The sequence below is a fragment of the Sander vitreus genome, chromosome 15, assembly GCF_031162955.1.
Source record: "Sander vitreus isolate 19-12246 chromosome 15, sanVit1, whole genome shotgun sequence".
In the NCBI taxonomy this organism is placed as follows: domain Eukaryota; kingdom Metazoa; phylum Chordata; class Actinopteri; order Perciformes; family Percidae; genus Sander; species Sander vitreus.
The window spans coordinates 21,739,759-21,759,848 of record NC_135869.1 but is presented as its reverse complement, the minus strand read 5'-3'; the positions used below and the strand labels follow the sequence as shown (position 1 = coordinate 21,759,848).

The 20,090-nt window shown below is 38.0% G+C and overlaps 1 protein-coding gene across 1 annotated transcript; it reads left to right on the top strand.

Moving 5' to 3' along the window:
• Positions 1-1,385: 1,385 nt before the first annotated feature.
• Positions 1,386-14,444, top strand: LOC144529741 (uncharacterized). Its single transcript, XM_078269005.1, is given in 15 exon segments — positions 1,386-1,551; positions 2,734-3,036; positions 8,773-9,090; positions 9,248-9,544; positions 9,635-9,945; positions 10,031-10,316; positions 10,758-11,054; positions 11,145-11,161; positions 11,163-11,456; positions 11,543-11,828; positions 12,000-12,326; positions 12,494-12,811; positions 13,217-13,501; positions 13,679-13,827; positions 14,044-14,444. Coding segments are annotated over 15 exon segments (3,648 nt in total). The 5' UTR covers positions 1,386-1,400; the 3' UTR covers positions 14,053-14,444.
• The last annotated feature ends 5,646 nt before the right edge of the window (positions 14,445-20,090 follow it).

Sequence of the window (20,090 nt, the reverse complement as noted above, 5' to 3'; positions counted from 1 at the left end):
TTTAACAACAAATTGACAGCACTCCTCATCAATGTAATATTATTGGCACAGCCTCGAATTCTTAGTTGTACATAATACTGAGGAAATATTGGCACAGGTGTGCTCAACTAGTCAGTATTCAAGTAAATACAAACAGCAAAATTGCATTATTACATACATTGATTCAAATGAATTTTTCTCTCAAATATTTACCAACTACATCTGTGAATACAACTTGTGGAACCTGCTGATGCCTCTTAGACATGTCACATCACAAATGGCACATCTCTGTTTAGCTCTGACTGTTGAGTAAAGGTGTTTACTTTTAAATTCTTAAATGTATGGCTGACTGAATTAGGCCTAGATATGAAAGAACCAGTGAACATTTCCAATGAATAAACCTATATCAAGCTTAATAGTAATTTGGCTGAATCAAGTCCATGCTGCAGGAACATGGGGCTGACAGGAGGGTCTGATAAAGAGGAAGTGTTCACTAACCGTTGGCAAACACACTTCATTTTATGTAACCCAGACCACAGGAAATGACTATCTCAAGGGAAGTGGTTATTAAATGCTGCAGTGGGAATTGCTTTGTCAGTGGAACATGTATTCTTTTCTAAATTTAACAACATTTATAATATTTGTATTAGAAGCAGATTCTAATATATCACTGTGATAGCTACTTTGACTACTGGGGGAAAGGGACACAAGTCACAGTAACTTCTGGTGAGTAATAATCAAATCTATTTTGAGCTAAGATAACTCCATAATTTTCTTGTTTATTATTAAATGTTTGTTGATTTTACCTGCACTTAAACTAGGATGTACTCTGAAGCAAAAGCATGAGGGTAAATGTTAGGTATATACAGTAGTTTACTGATTAAGTACAATCAATTATAAGATGAAAGAAGCTGTAAAACATTTTTGCACTAAAGAGCTATTGAAACCTATCACTGTGACTACTACTTTGACTACTGGGGAAAAGGAACAATGGTGACCGTCACAGCAGGTAAAAGAAGCTTTATTTGTCTTCATATTGAAAATGTAATAATTACACTGTTTAAAAATATGAAACTTAGACCTCAGTGGCATCAACGGTATCATTAAGGTGCTTGTTTTTGTATGTTGAATGTGTTGCCATATTACACTGTGACAATGCTTTTGATTACTGGGGGAAAGGCACAATGGTTACAGTAACATCAGGTAAGCCATTTTTCTTTTTCTTTCTCTAATGTATACATTTTGATAAAAAAAACAGGATTGGTCATTTTTAAGAAGTCCAGTTTTGACACCACACAGTTCATTTATTTCTGGGATACAGTGCGTTACATGTGTTGTAATCAGTAGACTCAATATAAATGTTGGTGTTGAAAAACAAATCATGTTTGGTTCCATCGTCTGAATCTTTATTCGCAAAAGCCATGGAAGATATGTCCGAGGGTAGATTGTCATACGATGGACAGTGTAGATATCCGGGGAACAGGTTTTTGTATGCAGTGCTTAATAATGTATTGAACTGTGACTACGGTTTTGACTACTGGGGAAAAGGCACCACGGTTACCGTCACCTCAGGTATGTAATCCTAATATGTCTGATTAGAGATTAAAACTCTTAATTGCATTACCAAAATACATATTATAGTCACAACTGTAGGCCAGTTATAAAAACAGCCAACGGTATTTTGTAGCCTGACAAAGAATGTGTAAAAAGTTTGAACCTGTTTAGCTCAGTTGGAACGCAAGTCTATCACCAGGTGTATATTTTAGTTTGATAGTAACTGTTGTGCCAGAACCAAACTTCATGAATTGGATGTAATGGGATATTACAGTAACGGGTTTTTGTGAGAAGTGTGAATTGACACTCTTAACTGTGACAACTGGGCTTTCGACTACTGGGGAAAAGGCACTATGGTAACAGTGTCATCAGGTAAGATTTGTACCATTTAAAATCTACAATAGGGTATGTTTTAGACTGTAAAATATCATATTTAAGTTCTCAACATGTCAAGTCTCAATTCAAAAGTTAAGCGTTTTCTTATAACAAAAAATCAGTATGTACTGTAAAAAGTCAAACAGCAATATTCTTACTATGACATAATGGTGGATAATTATGGCTAGTGTATGTTACGGTTATTTAAGTGGATTTTATAACATAGCGGGATTAATTATATATGAAGGCAGATATTTTGCCCTCATCATTAGATGTAGTCTTTTTATACTAACAGCTAAGTAGATTCAGCACTGTGCTACTACTACGCTGCTTTTGACTACTGGGGAAAGGGTACAATGGTAACTGTTTCATCAGGTAAGAATACTCATATCATACTGTTCATAACTGCTTAATTGACTAAAAGTGCGTTTTTGTAACAATGATTGCCATCTGCTCAGTGGACGGTAATCAACTTTACAGCTTCATTCCTTCTACTTAAAAAATGACTAATTATTACTGTAAAAGTTGTGCATTTAAAGTAATTGACCTATTTATATATAATGATAACAAAAAAAACTGCCACAAATAATATTATTGAAGGTGCTAAACTTTAGTGCAACGAACATCTAAATAAATGGGATATGGAAAAATAAAGGTTGGTTTATGGAAGGCACTTGAAATCTCCACTTACAACATATTACAAGGTGATGTATAAATACTGTGCTTTGTTGTTGTTTTGTTGTGTTTGTCTCTGTTTTAACCAATACTTCGTGAAAAATTTTATTTTTGTATTTTAATTACATGCATATGTTTTTCCTTTCTTAGCCACTTCAACTGCACCAACTGTGTTTCCTCTTATGCAATGTGGTTCTGGGACCGGAGACATGGTCACTCTTGGCTGCCTTGCCACCGGCTTCACACCCTCCTCAGTGACCTACGCATGGAACAAAGTAAATGGGGCTGCCTTGACAGACTTCATTCAGTACCCTCCGGTGCAGAAGAACAACGTTTATACTGGAGTCAGTCAAATCCGAGTGAGGAGACAGGACTGGGACGCAAGGGAGACTTTCAAATGCGCCGTGACGCATGCATCAGGACAGCCAAAAGAGTGTATTTTCCAAAAGCCAGGTATGCCACCCAAGTCATTTATAAATGCCTATTAATTATATATATATATATATATATATATATATATATATATATATATATATATATATATATATTTGGTTTTTTTTGGTTTTTTATAAATTTGGTAATAGTAACTGAGAAATAATAACTTGAGGTAGAGTACAGTATCAAACAGAATACACTCAATCAAAGAAAGTGTAATATTTTACAGTGCAGTGAACAAAGTACTACAAGGCTACTACATATGATAAGAATTCATAGATCATTTGGTGACCTCTGTCAGTTAATTCACAAGTTCCAAAAACTTTTGTTGTTATAAAATGTAACAATAGTTATATTTAAACAGCACAATTCGTGGAATAAATTTAGTTCTAAGTGCTTTATGCAGAAAATTAAAGGAAGACAAAAAAGAGACAGTGGACATCACAATACCAATAATGGTAATAGAATACAGTCATAAATAAGTGTTAGGTAATAATAAGAAGTAAATCTCTATTACTTGGTTTTGTATATTTCTGAGAAATGTTATTAGAGGCTGACTCTACCACACATTTATAAATGTATCCTGAGCTTGTGTTTAAACGTTTGAACTGAATTTAAAAAAAGAGAGCAATAATTGGTTTTACTGTTTTAGGGACAAATATACACACCAAGCTGTCATTTCAAAACAAAAATCAACACAGAGAGGAATGTGTGAAATTAGTTATCAAATGAAATTGTGTAAATCAGCATCCTTAAATATTGTTCATTTTAAAACCAAACAGTGAGGTGGACAGAAAAGGCTGAAGCTCAGCTGCTGACTCCCTCTATTTTGTTCTTTACTAATATGCTGTATGTCCTCTGCACCTTATTGCAGTGTTCTGCTTCTTTCTGTCTGTCTGCATAATCCTAGTTCTTCCTGCCTGTTTCCGCTTTCACTGTATGTTGATAATAACATTCAAACTGTGTTTGCTTTCCCGAGCAGTCAATGTATATGCAGAAGTGTGCATTTAAGCTCTGCTCTTCAATTTTGTAATCGTGATACTATGAAAATCTCATTTTCCTTTTGACTCTGTCTGCACATTTTAGAAACAAACTACAGTAAGTGTTAATTTGAGGCGCATAATCACAATGTGCATATATGTGTGTGCAAGTTGCATAACATACAGTAGTTCAGAAAAGTGATAACTCATATTTTGCAAGTCTATTGTAAAATCTAGATTACATGAGCATTGTAGCACATTGTTTACCTTTGCTTCTGCATATATATACTGTACATAGGATTCGATGCTTCTGCATATATATATTTGTGTACGTTTTTTTTCCAGTGGTGCCTTGTAATCCACCAACCCTTAGTGTGTTGGCCTCCTCTGATGTGGGAGACAAGGCTTCCTTCTCCTGCTTTGCCAAAGATTTTTCACCAAAAGATTATGAGATCAAATGGCTGAAAAATGAAGAAGAAATTGTCAACAAAATAGATGAGATCCAAACACGTTTTGAGGGAAGAAAGTACAATAATGGAACTACACTGTACAGAGCAGCAAGTTTTCTCACGGTGGAATCCAAGCTGCTTGAAAACACTGAGTTTACATGTGAGTTAAAAGTGAAAAGTGGAGGGTGTCTTACACTGAATTCAAGTGTGATCTACAAACCAATACCATCTCCAAGTGGTGAGTAAAGTGCTACTTTTTCTATAAACATAATATGTAAATGCCATTCCAATTCTTTTGGTTTTTCAGCCAATTCTGTTCATTAATTGTTTATTAATTACACATTCAGGAAGTGAAGTATGTCTTGAAGCAGATGTGGAGGTAGATATCATAGAACCCAAAATGGAGGACATGTTTTCACGTGAAGGAAAAGGAAACATAACATGTCAGGTCAAGATAAACAAACCATCCGTTACTGAGATTTCATGGGAGACCCACAATGGACGCACAATACTTCATCCTTCAGTATTCCCCACTGAAGGACAAACAGGCGTAGTTAGCGCTTTACTTCCCATCACGTATGACGAATGGAGCCAGGGGACAAAGTTTGTCTGCAAAGTGGAACATTCGGAATGGATTGTACCACTTAAGAAAACCTACGGAAGGACTGTCGGTAAGAAAACTATCCAGCAATTGTGCAAAAAAAGTCATCTTATCATGCCATCAAACATGTTATGAGTGTAATTTCTAAGTGTATTTTGTAGCATGGATTTCCTACACTACTGCAGGTGTGTTTATTTGTAGCAGGAGCCCTAATTGTTCTCTCATGCTTGCAGGAGGAAAGATTCAGCGTCCTTCAGTGTTTATGCTACCTCCACTAGAACATACTCAAAAGAAAATGGTGACCCTGACTTGCTTTGTGAAAGACTTCTTCCCTCGGGAGGTTTTAGTTTCTTGGCTTGTTGATGACGAGGAAGCAGGATCAAAATTTCAGTTCCATACCACAAACCCTGTAGAAAACCATGGATCCTATTCTGCTTATGGCCAGTTATCTCTCACCCTTGAGCAGTGGCAAAACAGTGACATGGTGTATAGCTGTGTAGTTCACCACGAGTCTGTGGTTAACACATCTAAAGCTATTGTCAGGTCCATCGGGCACAGAACATTTGAAAAAACCAACCTGGTCAACCTCAACATGAACATCCCTGAAACGTGCAATGCCCAGTAGACGTCATTCTGTGTCGTTGTGTCTTCTGCTGTTTGTTGTTTAAAGTTTGTTGCTTGTGATTGTGTTTGTGAAACATTGTGTTTGTCTTTTTAATGCAGATTCAAAATAAAAAATAAAAAAAAAAGCACTTTGCAACTCTGTTGATGTATGTCGCATGCTGTTTATGTCTTTATTTAACCAATATGTTGAGCTACATGTTTGTGTGTGTAACAGTGCTATCCTAATGCAACACAAATTAGATGTAGCTATCACCATGTTTGACGACAATATATAAAACTTTTTTAACGTCACATAGTATTCACTAGAATAACGCTAACTTTAGCATTTGACCTTAATGAAGCCTATTTGTTCAATGTTATTTGTAGTCAGTGCATTAACACTGTTTGTGTGACTTGTCTTCGTGTGTTTCCTCTACTGGGTCTTGCACCCCCAACAAAAGACGGATAATTGTTTAAACTCTAACTCCAGCTCTGTGGTCTCTCAGTCAAATATCAGAATATACTGATTCACAAGCCAAGTCATGCATGCGACACCAATAGTGGGGTCTTTCAAAAGCAAGTCAGGATCACATGCAAAACTATAAGGTCCTATGGTACATTAATAACAATGTAATAAGTAACAAGACATATGCTGCTATTGTTCTTTAAATTTATGTTGTTGATTTTATACTTTGACTGACTGACTGATTAGATCCACTCCGACCTGTGAGGTTATAAAATACGTTACCCTACTACAGGAAATTAATCCAAATTTGGTCATTAATATAATTTGGTGATTTGTCTCATGAGCTAGCCTACTGTTTAAAGCTGGGTTTGTCCCAAGTATTAACTCAATAATTACTCTGCGGTACATCCAGACTACATCGACCAATGGAACAGTGCCACGGAGGCAGAAGAAGATAACATGGGAAGCACAGCGCTCATCTTCATCCTTCTCTTCCTCATCACTCTGCTGTTTACCATTGGAACCACTGCTATTAAGGTAAATAAGGATTTTTATATGTTAGAGTTGTGCACATATTTGGATTTAACTTAACCAGAAGAAGACAACCAAGTTAATAGTTGTATGTATTCAAACAACACAGATGGGTTGACTCCTCTAACATGAGGAGGGAAAATAGGTTGATACGGGGCATAGAAGAAATGTCAGTAGCACATTATAACAATCATCGTAATCACATCATAACTACCTCATTAAATATCAATATGCATTATTCATGTTTGACTACATCTTGTTGGTGTTATAATTAGTGCTGTAACAATCCCAAATGTACAATTAATTGTCTCAGAAATAACTGCGATTGACAATAAACTTGTCTCTTTCAGTCAAAATTAAAAAAATATTTTTTTATTTAATACTTTTGCAAACAAATTAAAGTTTTGAATGAATCCCAGGATACATCTTTTGGTTATATCCCTGCCATGTGACCCAGATAAAATAATAACACAAATACACAGCCTATGAATTAAATCACGCCTATTTATTATCATAAAACATTTTTTCTAACTTGTCATTTCTGTTGCTATGAACATGTTTAGGGTCAAGTTCCAACAACTAACAATTGAAATAATAATACAAATATATAGTCCGACCAGTAATTACTTATATAACTACAATTTGGCATATCTAAACAAAATCAACAATTACCAGTCATACGCCTTAAGACCTTAGCTAATGTTGCTAACAATTCCGTGATTGTGTAAAAAAAAAAAAAGACAATTAATTAACAATGTAATAATTCTTACAGGCCTAGTTATAACAACTTTTCAACCACTCTGACAGACAAACAAAAATTCCTATCTTTAGGAAAATTCCTATTCCTATTTCTATCCTATTTTTAAATATTGATTTTTATACTCTATTATAAAAGTGCAGCGAATGCTCAACTGTCAATGACACGAACAATATTACAAACTTCAAATAGAAATTACCTTTGTGAGGTATAATAGTTTAACAGATTATACTGGAGAGGTGTTGAATCAACTCTCTGGATATTGAGTTATTGTCATAACATTAATTTAAAAAATGTTAACGCTATTATACTGACTGAATTATATTTGCAGAATTATACTTATGCTGCAGGTATCGCTATTATCGTGTGTTGAAAATTATCCCGAAATGTTTTTTTTCTCTCTGGTAAATATCTATGTTGATACATTTATTTCACAATATTATTAATTTATATTTTTATGTTTTATGTCTTTTCAGGTTAAATGAAACAAAGTGAACTTTCTGTGTAAAAGTATTTTTCACACTTCTTTTTATAAACTCGTAGTTTCATGTAAGTAATCACAATTGTCCTTTTTCATTTCATTACAAAAGCTTTGTGTCTTTTTGAAAATAAATGCTTAAATGAAGAAAAACATTGATGTTGCTCCTCCAGCCTTTTTTTCTCTGACATTATTTTGAAATTGTTCATGCTTGCTCATTTTTAAAATGATTTCATTATGTACTATGTTCCGATGTTCACCTCCCTAGCATCTGGAATCAACAGCCCATGTTCAACTCACTGTGTAAATTTGGAGATTTCACAGTCGGTTAGTTCTCCAGTCTATTATTAATAGAGTCGAGAACTAAAACCTTTAGCAAAGTCATGAGAAGCCATGTGAAATCTATGTGAGCACACAATCTAAACTGAAATGATATATTTAAATGCGCACTCTGTTTCTCTTACTGGCACCACCACACCTCACACCTGGTGTCTGTGATGCACCGTTGCTCTTTGCATTGTTTCACTTCTGTATTTTGGTATCTTTGGGGACCTGGGTGTGACTCAATGCTTCCGCTTGCTGCTAGCCCTGATCACTCTGCCTCATCATGCTGCAACAGCTGTGCAACAGACCTCAGCAATTTCTCCACCTGACTTTAAGCCACCAGACACTGTAAAAGTACAACTCTGCCACCTAGCCTAAATACAGAGATGTTGCACTTAGAATTGAGACACCACAGTTGGTTACTTAACCAGTATCTAAAAGGTATGTATAACTGAGAAAGATTAAATCAGCTCATATTTAAAAATAAATAAAAATAAAACAAAAGTCCATATCCCATGTTTAAAATAAGGCAATTAAAGACAAAATTATCTCTTTTCTATTTTAGTTCAGCGGATCGTCTCTCCAAACATCACATTACACCCTGTCTGGGAAGGTGAATACGGGGCCTCACCAGTCAAACTCCTCTGCACCCTAAGAGGCTTCTTCCCAGACAACCTGAGTGTGGAGTGGAAGCAGGACAACCAACCTTTTAACATTGCCTCAATCCAAACAAAGCTGCAGAGTGTGGACGGAAAGGAGAAAACCTTCAGTCTAATCAGTGAGATTGAGCCAAAGTTGGCTGCTTGGAAATATGGCTCAAGATTTACATGCAAGTCCATTCACAACAATCAGGAATTTGTCAAAACAATAAGTATTTGTCAAAGTAAGTATGTATGCCATCTGTCTCACAGCACAATGTGAAAATAGCTAATATGTCATGAATATTTTAAGATAAATGCATGTTGTAATAGATTGAGTTTTAATTTAGCTTGATTTAGATCAGATAGACATCTGCAGCTAAAAACTTTTTTTTCCTGCAGTCTCTGGAAGTGCCCCTCCCTCCATCCACGTGGAGATCCCCAGCTTCAAGACAGTAATGATGAAAGAATCCAGTAACTCTGTGAAAGCAACATGTTTGGTTCTCACTGTTCATGATGCCAAGGTGACCTGGCTGATGGATGGGGGAGACACACTGAGTAAAACAGAGAGCCAAAACACAACTCATATAACCAGTGAAGTGACGGTTTCTTTAACACAATGGAAACAACTCAAGTCTATAACATGTAAAGCTGAACATAAGTGCTTCTCATCCACTGAGAGGACTGTGAGTGTTGCAGGTAAGATGACTATACAACATGAAAATCAGACATCTTGTGACAGCAAAGCTATAAAAGAATAATTTAAGATATTTCTTCTGTATCATCAAGGGCCTGCAGTTACAGCCCCGTTGGTTGAGATTAGAAGATCCCTCAAAGATTTGCTGAAAGGGGACAGTGCAGTGCTGGAGTGTGATGTCACACAACTCTCATCACGTGAACTGTACGTCACCTTTCAGGCCAACAGTGTTGACATCTCCAACAAACAGTATGTTGATCTTCCTGAAGGCCCAGGCCTCCATTCAATCAGCAGAAGGTTCTCTATCCCTACAAGTTACTGGAAAAAAGACACAAGTTTCAGCTGCACAGTGACCCAAGGCTTCTCCAGCAACTTCAAGTCAAACTCCACTGGCAATGTTTTTAGGTGAGTTACTCTTCTTTCCCTTAATGACTGCTAATTTTATGTTTGGCACTTATCAATCGATGCACTGATTCATCTTTCCTTCAGTGGACCCATCAATGGAACTTCTTCTGGCCCCCAGTGAAGAATCAGAACAACAGAGGCTTATTTGCTCTACATGGGGCTTCAACCCTCAAATTAAATGGTCTTCTGAGTCTCAGCAAAGATCTTCATCAATTTATGAAATCAGCATGGCTGCAGATGGACGTGTGGCAGTAACCAGTCATCTTAATATCCCTCGCACAGAGTGGAGCACAGGGAAGGTGTTCACTTGTGAAGTAATTGACAAGTCTCTGAATACAAATGTGAGAAAGGACATCAGCCTCTGCTCAGGTAAAATGAAAACACAATCCATAATTACAGCAATGCATTAAGTGTTGAATAGATACATTCACACATTTCTTTAATCATCCATTAAACAGTAGTTGTAGAGAGAGAATTGTTGCCCTGTGTGTGTGAGGATGTTTGGTTGTTAATTGTCCCTGGTTTATATGGACACACCGAAGGGGTCAAGTAAGGATCCCGAGGGAGGGAGGCTTGGCATAAGAGGGTGGGATTTACATGCAAGTCCATTCACAACAATCAGGAATTTATCAAAACAATAAGTATTTGTCAAAGTAAGTATGTATGCCATCTGTCTCACAGCACAATGTGAAAATAGCTAATATGTCATGAATATTTTAAGATAAATGCATGTTGTAATAGATTGAGTTTTAATTTAGCTTGATTTAGATCAGATAGACATCTGCAGCTAAAAACTTTTTTTTCCTGCAGTCTCTGGAAGTGCCCCTCCCTCCATCCACGTGGAGATCCCCAGCTTCAAGACAGTAATGATGAAAGAATCCAGTAACTCTGTGAAAGCAACATGTTTGGTTCTCACTGTTCATGATGCCAAGGTGACCTGGCTGATGGATGGGGGAGACACACTGAGTAAAACAGAGAGCCAAAACACAACTCATATAACCAGTGAAGTGACGGTTTCTTTAACACAATGGAAACAACTCAAGTCTATAACATGTAAAGCTGAACATAAGTGCTTCTCATCCACTGAGAGGACTGTGAGTGTTGCAGGTAAGATGACTATACAACATGAAAATCAGACATCTTGTGACAGCAAAGCTATAAAAGAATAATTTAAGATATTTCTTCTGTATCATCAAGGGCCTGCAGTTACAGCCCCCGTTGGTTGAGATTAGAAGATCCCTCAAAGATTTGCTGAAAGGGGACAGTGCAGTGCTGGAGTGTGATGTCACACAACTCTCATCACGTGAACTGTACGTCACCTTTCAGGCCAACAGTGTTGACATCTCCAACAAACAGTATGTTGATCTTCCTGAAGGCCCAGGCCTCCATTCAATCAGCAGAAGGTTCTCTATCCCTACAAGTTACTGGAAAAAAGACACAAGTTTCAGCTGCACAGTGACCCAAGGCTTCTCCAGCAACTTCAAGTCAAACTCCACTGGCAATGTTTTTTTGGTGAGTTACTCTTCTTTCCCTTAATGACTGCTAATTTTATGTTTGGCACTTATCAATCGATGCACTGATTCATCTTTCCTTCAGTGGACCCATCAATGGAACTTCTTCTGGCCCCCAGTGAAGAATCAGAACAACAGAGGCTTATTTGCTCTACATGGGGCTTCAACCCTCAAATTAAATGGTCTTCTGAGTCTCAGCAAAGATCTTCATCAATTTATGAAATCAGCATGGCTGCAGATGGACGTGTGGCAGTAACCAGTCATCTTAATATCCCTCGCACAGAGTGGAGCACAGGGAAGGTGTTCACTTGTGAAGTAATTGACAAGTCTCTGAATACAAATGTGAGAAAGGACATCAGCCTCTGCTCAGGTAAAATGAAAACACAATCCATAATTACAGCAATGCATTAAGTGTTGAATAGATACATTCACACATTTCTTTAATCATCCATTAAACATTTGAGACATTTTTTTCCTCATAATCAATTCTTGATCGGTCTTGCATTTTCTCCCTCTTTGATGTCACGTTCTTTTTTTCCAGTAACTCCAGCATCATCTCAGAAACTTGGCATATATGTTCAGGGACCACCACTCCAGGAGCTTCAGAACAAGGGTCCGGTGACTATTACCTGTCTTCTAGTCGGTCCTTCTCTTAATGATTTCTCTGTCACCTGGAAAGTAGGTGGGAACAATTATTCCCTCAATGTCCATAAGGAGCCACCAGTGAGTCACAGCAATGGGACAGAGACTTTGTGGAGCTCCCTCAATGTGTTAGCGGAGGATTGGCATGCATATAAACAAGTGTCTTGCGAGGCAAAGCATCGATGTTCCAACAAAAGCTACGAGGACCATATAAGCAAAAGCAGAGGTAGTACATCATTATTTGTAATTGTTTATTGCCGTTTCTGAATTTGTGGTTCAACATAGTTTAAGGCAAGATTGCATCCGATACTTTCCATAAAAAAAAAAAAAGTGACTGAAATGGTCAAATTATATAGTCTTATTTACTTTTGTCTTCTTTTTGTGTTCCTCAAGACCTGTATCCACCAGCAGTGAACATAATGCCATCAACTGCCTCTGACCAGTCTACTTCAGACGTCCACGCACTTATTTGCCTAGTGTCTGGATTTTTCCCATCTAACATCATAGTGTACTGGGAAGAGAATGGCCAGAGACTCCCTGCAACTCGCTACACCAACAGTCCTGCATGGAAATACACAGCGAGCAGCACTTACTCAATGAGCAGCAGACTAAACACATCAAAAACGGAGGACAATGAGTCTACGTATTCTTGTGTTGTCAGACATGAGACATCTGAAACACCTTTTAACAGCACCATAAAGGATGTGTTTGGTGAGCTGAGAATTTGCATTTAGCAAAATTGAAGTTGACTGGTGTTGTTCATTACATGATCCAGCCAATGCATATCAGCCAATACACATTTATTTTAATGGTGATATATTTTAGGTGATTGTATGAGCTAAAATAGACACGCAAAATCCAATCCTTTCTTTACTGTACTCTGTTTTATCCACCTCAGCCTGCCCACATTGCTGCTCAATGTCAGTCATGTAAGCACAAGAGTAAAGAAGAAAGAGGCGTATCACCTTTAGAACATTTGCTTTCACTTAATTAAAGTGATTTCATTTTTTATGAAAGCCTTCCCATACAAATGTTCATTGATTTCTCTTGTTCCATGATCTTACCCAATGCAAATTCACAAAAAAAAAAAAAAACTTTTCTCACTATTTTCCCCAGCCACAGTCACCCACAGCAAACCTTCAGCCACCTTGCTCCAGGGCTCTGGTGAACTTGTGTGCCTGGTCTCTAATTTCAGCCCAGCGTCCATTAACATCACTTGGTTACTCGATGACAAGGAACTGTGGGACTACAACACTAGTGAACCCCACAGAGGCCCAAACGGAAAGTTCAGCATCCAAAGCCACCTTCGTCTGTCCCAAGTCATCTGGTTACGTGGGGCAGTCCTCACTTGCAGGGTGACACATGCAAACACCACCCTATCCCTGGATATATCTAAACCAGGTGTTAGTTTGTCCATTGATTCAAGTCTTTCTTGTACATTAAACACTGCACATACTAAGTTAACCACATATATAGCTTTTGTAACTGCATGGATTATTTTATTACTAAATCTTTGGAGTCTGTCTTCCAGTGTAAAAGTTACCGTAATTAATAAATCTCATTTTAATTCTTTCATAGACATCTTGGAGGACTGTAATTTCTTAGATGACCTCATGCATGCTGAAGTAAACCAAGACACAGATGTGGAAAGCTGGTATATGGCTTTCACTTTTCTCGTTTTTTTCCTCATCTCGATTATCTATGGTGTCTTGGCTACCATTATTAAGGTAAGATACAACAGTTGTAGTAGTTTTGGTATTTTAAAGTAATCCTCCAGTGCTGTAGTTCATATCACTGTAGGGTTGTAATATCTCTCTTATGTTTAATATTGTAATGATTCTGGAATACTAATATTTTCGGCTAGTTTGAATTTAGCATTTGTTTTGTACAAAACAAAAAGCTGTCCCCCATATCCTGACACATTCTCTGTTTTCTCCTTTTAGACTAAGTGATGATGACCAAAGGACAGATCCCATTTAATGAGCCACATGTGGACTTATGAGGATTTTTGATGGCAGATGGCCTTTCTAGTTTTAGGGTGTAATAAATTAATTTCTGCTACTTCTTTCTTTTATTATGTTATGAAACTGTTTTGTACTATATTCATTTCTTTTTTTTATGTTTCATGTATGTAGTGCATGTGTGTAAGAGGAAACAAGACAACAATAGATAAATAAAATACATGAAGCTTTAAATTCTGACTTTGAGATTCAAATACCAATGTAATGAACACATTCTATCACTGGACTCATTCTTGCATTTACAAAAATAAAAATATGAATATGAAAAACAGTTATCATAATTTGCTTCATTGATAACAATAAAACGAAGGATGACAAATGTTGATATGAAACTGTATTTTTTCTTCTGGGAAACAAAGTATACCACGTCACATGTAAGGCCCCCTGTATTACTCATATTGTCCGCTAGAGTGAGACAAAGCTCCACATGCAGCAGTGGTGATTAGCCACCTCTATGTGAAACACTAGTTGTGTAATAATTTGAAGATGCTGGCAGGCATGAACTGGACTGGTTCAGAATACAGAGGTGCATTCATATAAAAACCCAAACAAAGACTGTTTTTATATGTCTTCTCCTTTCCATCCATACACACACTGGGTCACAGTAAACTCTGTCTTTGAGTTAGAGCTGCGTGTTTGTGTCTGCATTTGTGTACCTTGTGGGTTTAAAGGAATTCACATTTGGGAGGGATGACACTAAGCACATCCAGGCTTACTATTGGCTTCCTCTGGAGTGATCTGGCACTGTGTGTGCCCTGATTGGCTGGGGACCCTTTGGCAGCCAGCCCAAATCTGTGACGCTGTTGCTGGGATGGAGTCACAGCATGCTGCTGCCAGTCTAAGTGCCAAGGCACTGGCAAAGGGGATGCAGGGCACCATGCCGAGCAGAGAGCGTCTAACACCCCCATACCCCCATCCCACCCTCTTATGCCAAGCCTCCCTCCCTCGGGATCCTTACTTGACCCCTTCGGTGTGTCCATATAAACCAGGGACAATTAACAACCAAACATCCTCACACACACAGGGCAACAATTCTCTCTCTACAACTACTGTTGAAGCACCAATGAGCAAGGTACTCAACCACAAACTGCCCAGTGGCCAACAGTTGAAGGCTGTGGTTGAACTGAGCAGCTCCCAGCGTTAATTGTGTTGAACTGAATGTGAAGTATAGTGCAGCGCTGAAAATAGAATAGTCAGTTAGCTTTATCTGGTAAATTAAGGTTTATCTGTATCTTAAAGTATGACTACTCTTGTTTTATCCTACCTTAGAATTATCAAGAGAGAAGCAGTGTGTTGAACATTCAGACCTTTCTGTAACATTTCCTTTTAAACCATATCAGTTTATGGGAAGGGAAAAAGATATGAAACAACATGTCTATAACCACTGTTGGTAAAAGTGGTCATTCTAATGTTCATTAGAGTATTCACTGTAATTATTGGCATGATCAGCATAATCTTCATGCCATCTTCAAAGTTCACACACACACACACACACACAGAAAATGTACACTTAATATTGAGGCATATGTACAGATACTTTCTGAAAATGCATTTTCAATTAAATTTACAATTTTCAATTACCAAAATAAAGGAAAGAGGGAAAAGCATTCCAAAGCATCACTCCACCTCAAGCTAAAGCATCTTCATCTCAGTACATTCTGCATCCTTCTTATTGTTACAATTGCTTAAAAATAAAGACAGGATGAAGTACAGTTAATCAATAAAGTGCCTACTGCCAACCAAATATGCAAAGGAAAAAAGAAACAGTGATACAAAACACGGGCATTGCCTTAGCACCTGACCATGTGTTTTTGTTACACAGCTTTGTCTCTAGAGAGCCAAAGTGATTCTAAACTAGAGAGAATTTCAATCAGTTAATCAAACACAATCATAAAATTGTAGGCTACTTGTAGTACTAAAAAAGTAATTGTATGATGCTATGGTGTCATTATTGTCTACCTACTAGCAACCAGAAAGTAGCCTAGTTCATATGAGGAGAATATTTTACAAGACTTGAATATTCAGGTGTAACTTTAGTGTCATTCTTGTGACAAAACAAAAGTAACATTTCAAATTCTAATGCAAGGCATGTGCATTGTAACACTTCCAGCAGGTGGCAATATTCTACTAACCATTTTGACTTATAATGTAATGTCACCAATGGGCCTTTTCACATTTGGCATTTTCTTTCTTTTTTTGGGGGGGCTTTTCCACCTTTATTCAATAGGACAGCTAGGTGACAAAGGGGAGAGAGAGAGAGAGAGAGAGAGAGAGAGAGGGGCAAAACATGCAGGAAATCATCACAGGTCAGAATCTAACCCTTGACCTCTGTGTCAAGGCATAAACGTCCAAGTATATGTGCACCTGCTCTACCCGCTGATTCAAACCGGCCACACATTTGGCATTTTTACATGTCAAAAGTATAACATTAGCCTACATAATCAAATTAATAATGGCTTAATAGCATTTAGCTACTTCAGATTGAGGGTCCTGGTATTATGCATTCTGGCCCACTGATACATGTCCATGCCCAACTAGGACACATAAAACAGAGCTAACGTTACCATTAATCTGATTAGTAACACCTGTGCTTTTACAAAAATTGAAATGTTAGTTAGCTCTTACCAAGCTTTAGCATGCTAGCCAACCATCACATGACAGAGACACAAAAAAAACTAAAACAACAATAACGATAAATAACTGACTACAACTCACCATTTTCTCTTGGTGTGTAGAAAACGGTGACAGACTCCAAATCCTCGACAACACCTAAATTCCTGAAGAGTAACATTAGAATCTTCTAGTCTACAACCAAATAAACTGAAGAAAGATAAAACAAATTTACTTCCATATTTTACTTAATCTAATTCACCATGAATAATGTAGGCCAGGGGTGTCGGACTTGGGGGAAAAAGGGGACCGAGTACCCAGGGACCTCGTGAGGAGGGCCCAAAAAGATGCTAGAATGAATAGCTGTAGATGCGGGGAGGGGCCCACAGAAAATGCCTTTCTACAGGGCCCAGAATTGTGTGCTACACCCCTGATGTAGGCCTACAGTCGAAACGGCTTGGGCAGTCGTGACCTGTTGGACGTCATTCACCTGTGTGTACTTTTTAAGTATTTACCGCTGGGGGCGAAGTCGAACCGTAGATGGTCGGACCGAGAACATTTCCTGTTTTGATCAGGGGTGGAGGGTGGAACGCAATCAAGTAAGCTATAGCCTACATTTACTCAAGTAGCCCTACTGAGGCTACTTAAACAAATTGGAGATAGGCTACTTGTGCTTTGGGCCACTTGATTAAATTATTTTCATGCCACCAGGCCTACATTTTAGAGGAAAATATTTAACTTTTTACTACAATTATCTGACAGATAGGCCTACATACTTTTCAAATTAAGATATTTACCTGCAAAGATATGAATTAGTTAGCCTATAAAACATGCACATGAAAGAATATGATGATTTGTTATAAATGAAACTCCCCAACAGTAGTTGTACTACAAGTAGGCTACGGCTGAAATGATTAATCGATTGATTGACAGTAAATTAGGCCTAATTGGAAACTATTTAGATTTTGAACGCAAAAACATCATTCCTACTTCTCAAATTTGAGGATTTGCTGCTTTTCCTTTCAATCATTTTCATTTATTGGTAATACATTGAGGTTTGGACTATTGGTTTGGACAATACAAACTTTGTGTAGATGTCACTCTGGGCTCTGGGTAAGAAAGACGTCTCTCATTTCTTTTAAAGAAATTTTTACAAACCAAAAAATCAATCGATTAATGGAGAAAATAATCAGCAGATTCATCCATAATGAGAATAGTCATTAGGTGGAATCCTATACAAAATAGTTAACAATTAGCTCCACCTCAAAATCCTGCTTTACATTAGTGCTGAGTAATAATAATCTACTGATATAATAATATAACTGTCACAGTAGTCCGGCAGCCCAGAGCCTTTTGATCAAACAAAAAAAGAGTACCAACATTTGAGCACAGAGGCATCCAGGGGATGACCTCTCATATGCAGATATGGATGTCTGCCGGAGCCCCACTGCTGCATTTGGCCCCTGGGGTCCTGAAAGAGGGCTGAAAAAATGTGTTTGATCAAACATTCAAAAGTACCATCTCAAATCAATCTGATATGAACAGGCAGGTCACACAGAATAGTGAATGGCCCGTGCCAGACAAATTATCTGCTGCGAAGGGCCCAGCAGACACCAATAAAGGGCCCCTCAGATATGGCCTAGATCAAACGAAGGAGGTATCACATGAAACACCTTGAAATGAAAAAGCACATCCAACCGAACCCGAAAATCACCATGCCAGACAAATTACTTGCTGCAAAGGGCCTGCCAGACACCCCTCAAATGCGGCCCCAATATACAATATCATACAATTGACCTAGATTAAAGGTTTTGAGTACCACTTAAAACTGTTTCTGAACCAATTGTGCACATCCACAAAGTACAACCATCAGCATGCCAGACAATTTTTCTGCTGCTTAAGGTGCACCAGACACCCCTGAAATACAGTCCCCACATACTTGACCTTGGAGCAGATGGTAAATAGAGATGCAGCATCACCCATGAGGGGCATTGTGAGGTTCACTCATTCACACAATGCAATAAGAAGATGGTGTATTACTTCAGGTCAGCGAGGAATGTCTGTGACAGAGTTGCGAAGTCTGACAGGATTGGAGGCAGAGGAACAGCCAGCTGCACAGCTTCAGGCCAGCAGAATACAGAAAGACAGTCACCATAGGGATGCCTTGATCAATGCAATTACAGACTCATGTGATCCCTTTTCTTCTCCAGCAACATCTCCATACCTCCTGAATATAGCTACGGGAAGAGCAGCATCACAGGAGACCCAGGAGTATCAGACTGGAAGCTGTACTGAGATGTATTACCATGATATCCGTATCAGAGGCTCTGACTATGACATTTCCTGTAGCATTTGCTGCATGGAATGCCAGGCGGGTATCAGCTTCTTCATGCCTACTTTGGAGATGAGCCAGATATTTCACTAACATTTTGAGGTCAAATTCATTAAAAGTAAGTTGAGCACAGATGCCTCCGTGACAGACTACCAGTATCTTCTTGGCAAAAGACTCTGGGCTGCCAGACTACAGGTGCCATTTTTCTGAATTGAGTACTTTTACTTTTGAAAGTTTAAGGACATTTTCCTGATTATACTTAAATACTTTTACTAAAGTTTTATTTTCAATGCAAGACTTTTAGTTGTACATAAACAGAGGGTTTTTTCAGTTTGGTATTTGTAATCTCTGAATACTTGCTTCCCTACTGATTTTAAGAGAAAATAAAAATAATCAATCATTTTCAAATAAAAGCTTCAAATTCTGACTGAAGCATCAGACAAATATTCTGACTGACCTCTGCTGTAGCCTACTGCTTTCAAAATAGAGAGTATAAAGTCTAATGTGCACACAATTCACCATGCTCTTAATCTGAAAATTGGATACTAGATTGGATTTGAAGATTTGAAGATGTCAGCACATGATCCAAATGGGGGTGGCAGTAGCTCAGTCAGTAGGGACTGGTAGCTAGAGAGGTGCTAGTTCACCTCCTGGGCACTGCAAGGCACCGAACCTCCAACTGCTCGGGGCGTCGTTCCATGGGCAGCTCCCTAACTCTGACATCTCTCCATTAGTGCATGTATAGGTACTGAGCATATGTATGCTGCACAAAGTTTTTATTTATTTATTTGTTTATTGTTAATTTGTGTTTTCATTATCCTCTGGTGGTACAAGCTCAATGACTATTTGGCTCCTGAGACCTTCCTTATGGTTAGTAGTAGTAATGTACTGTGTGCTGTATATTGTAGTCTAGGCCGTGTTGTGTGATATACAGCAGTGAGTAACTATGTTTTAACCACAATTACGTGCCCTCAGATGCAGCTAAAAAAGCTTGATTTATTAAAACATGTAGACTGCATCAACAGCA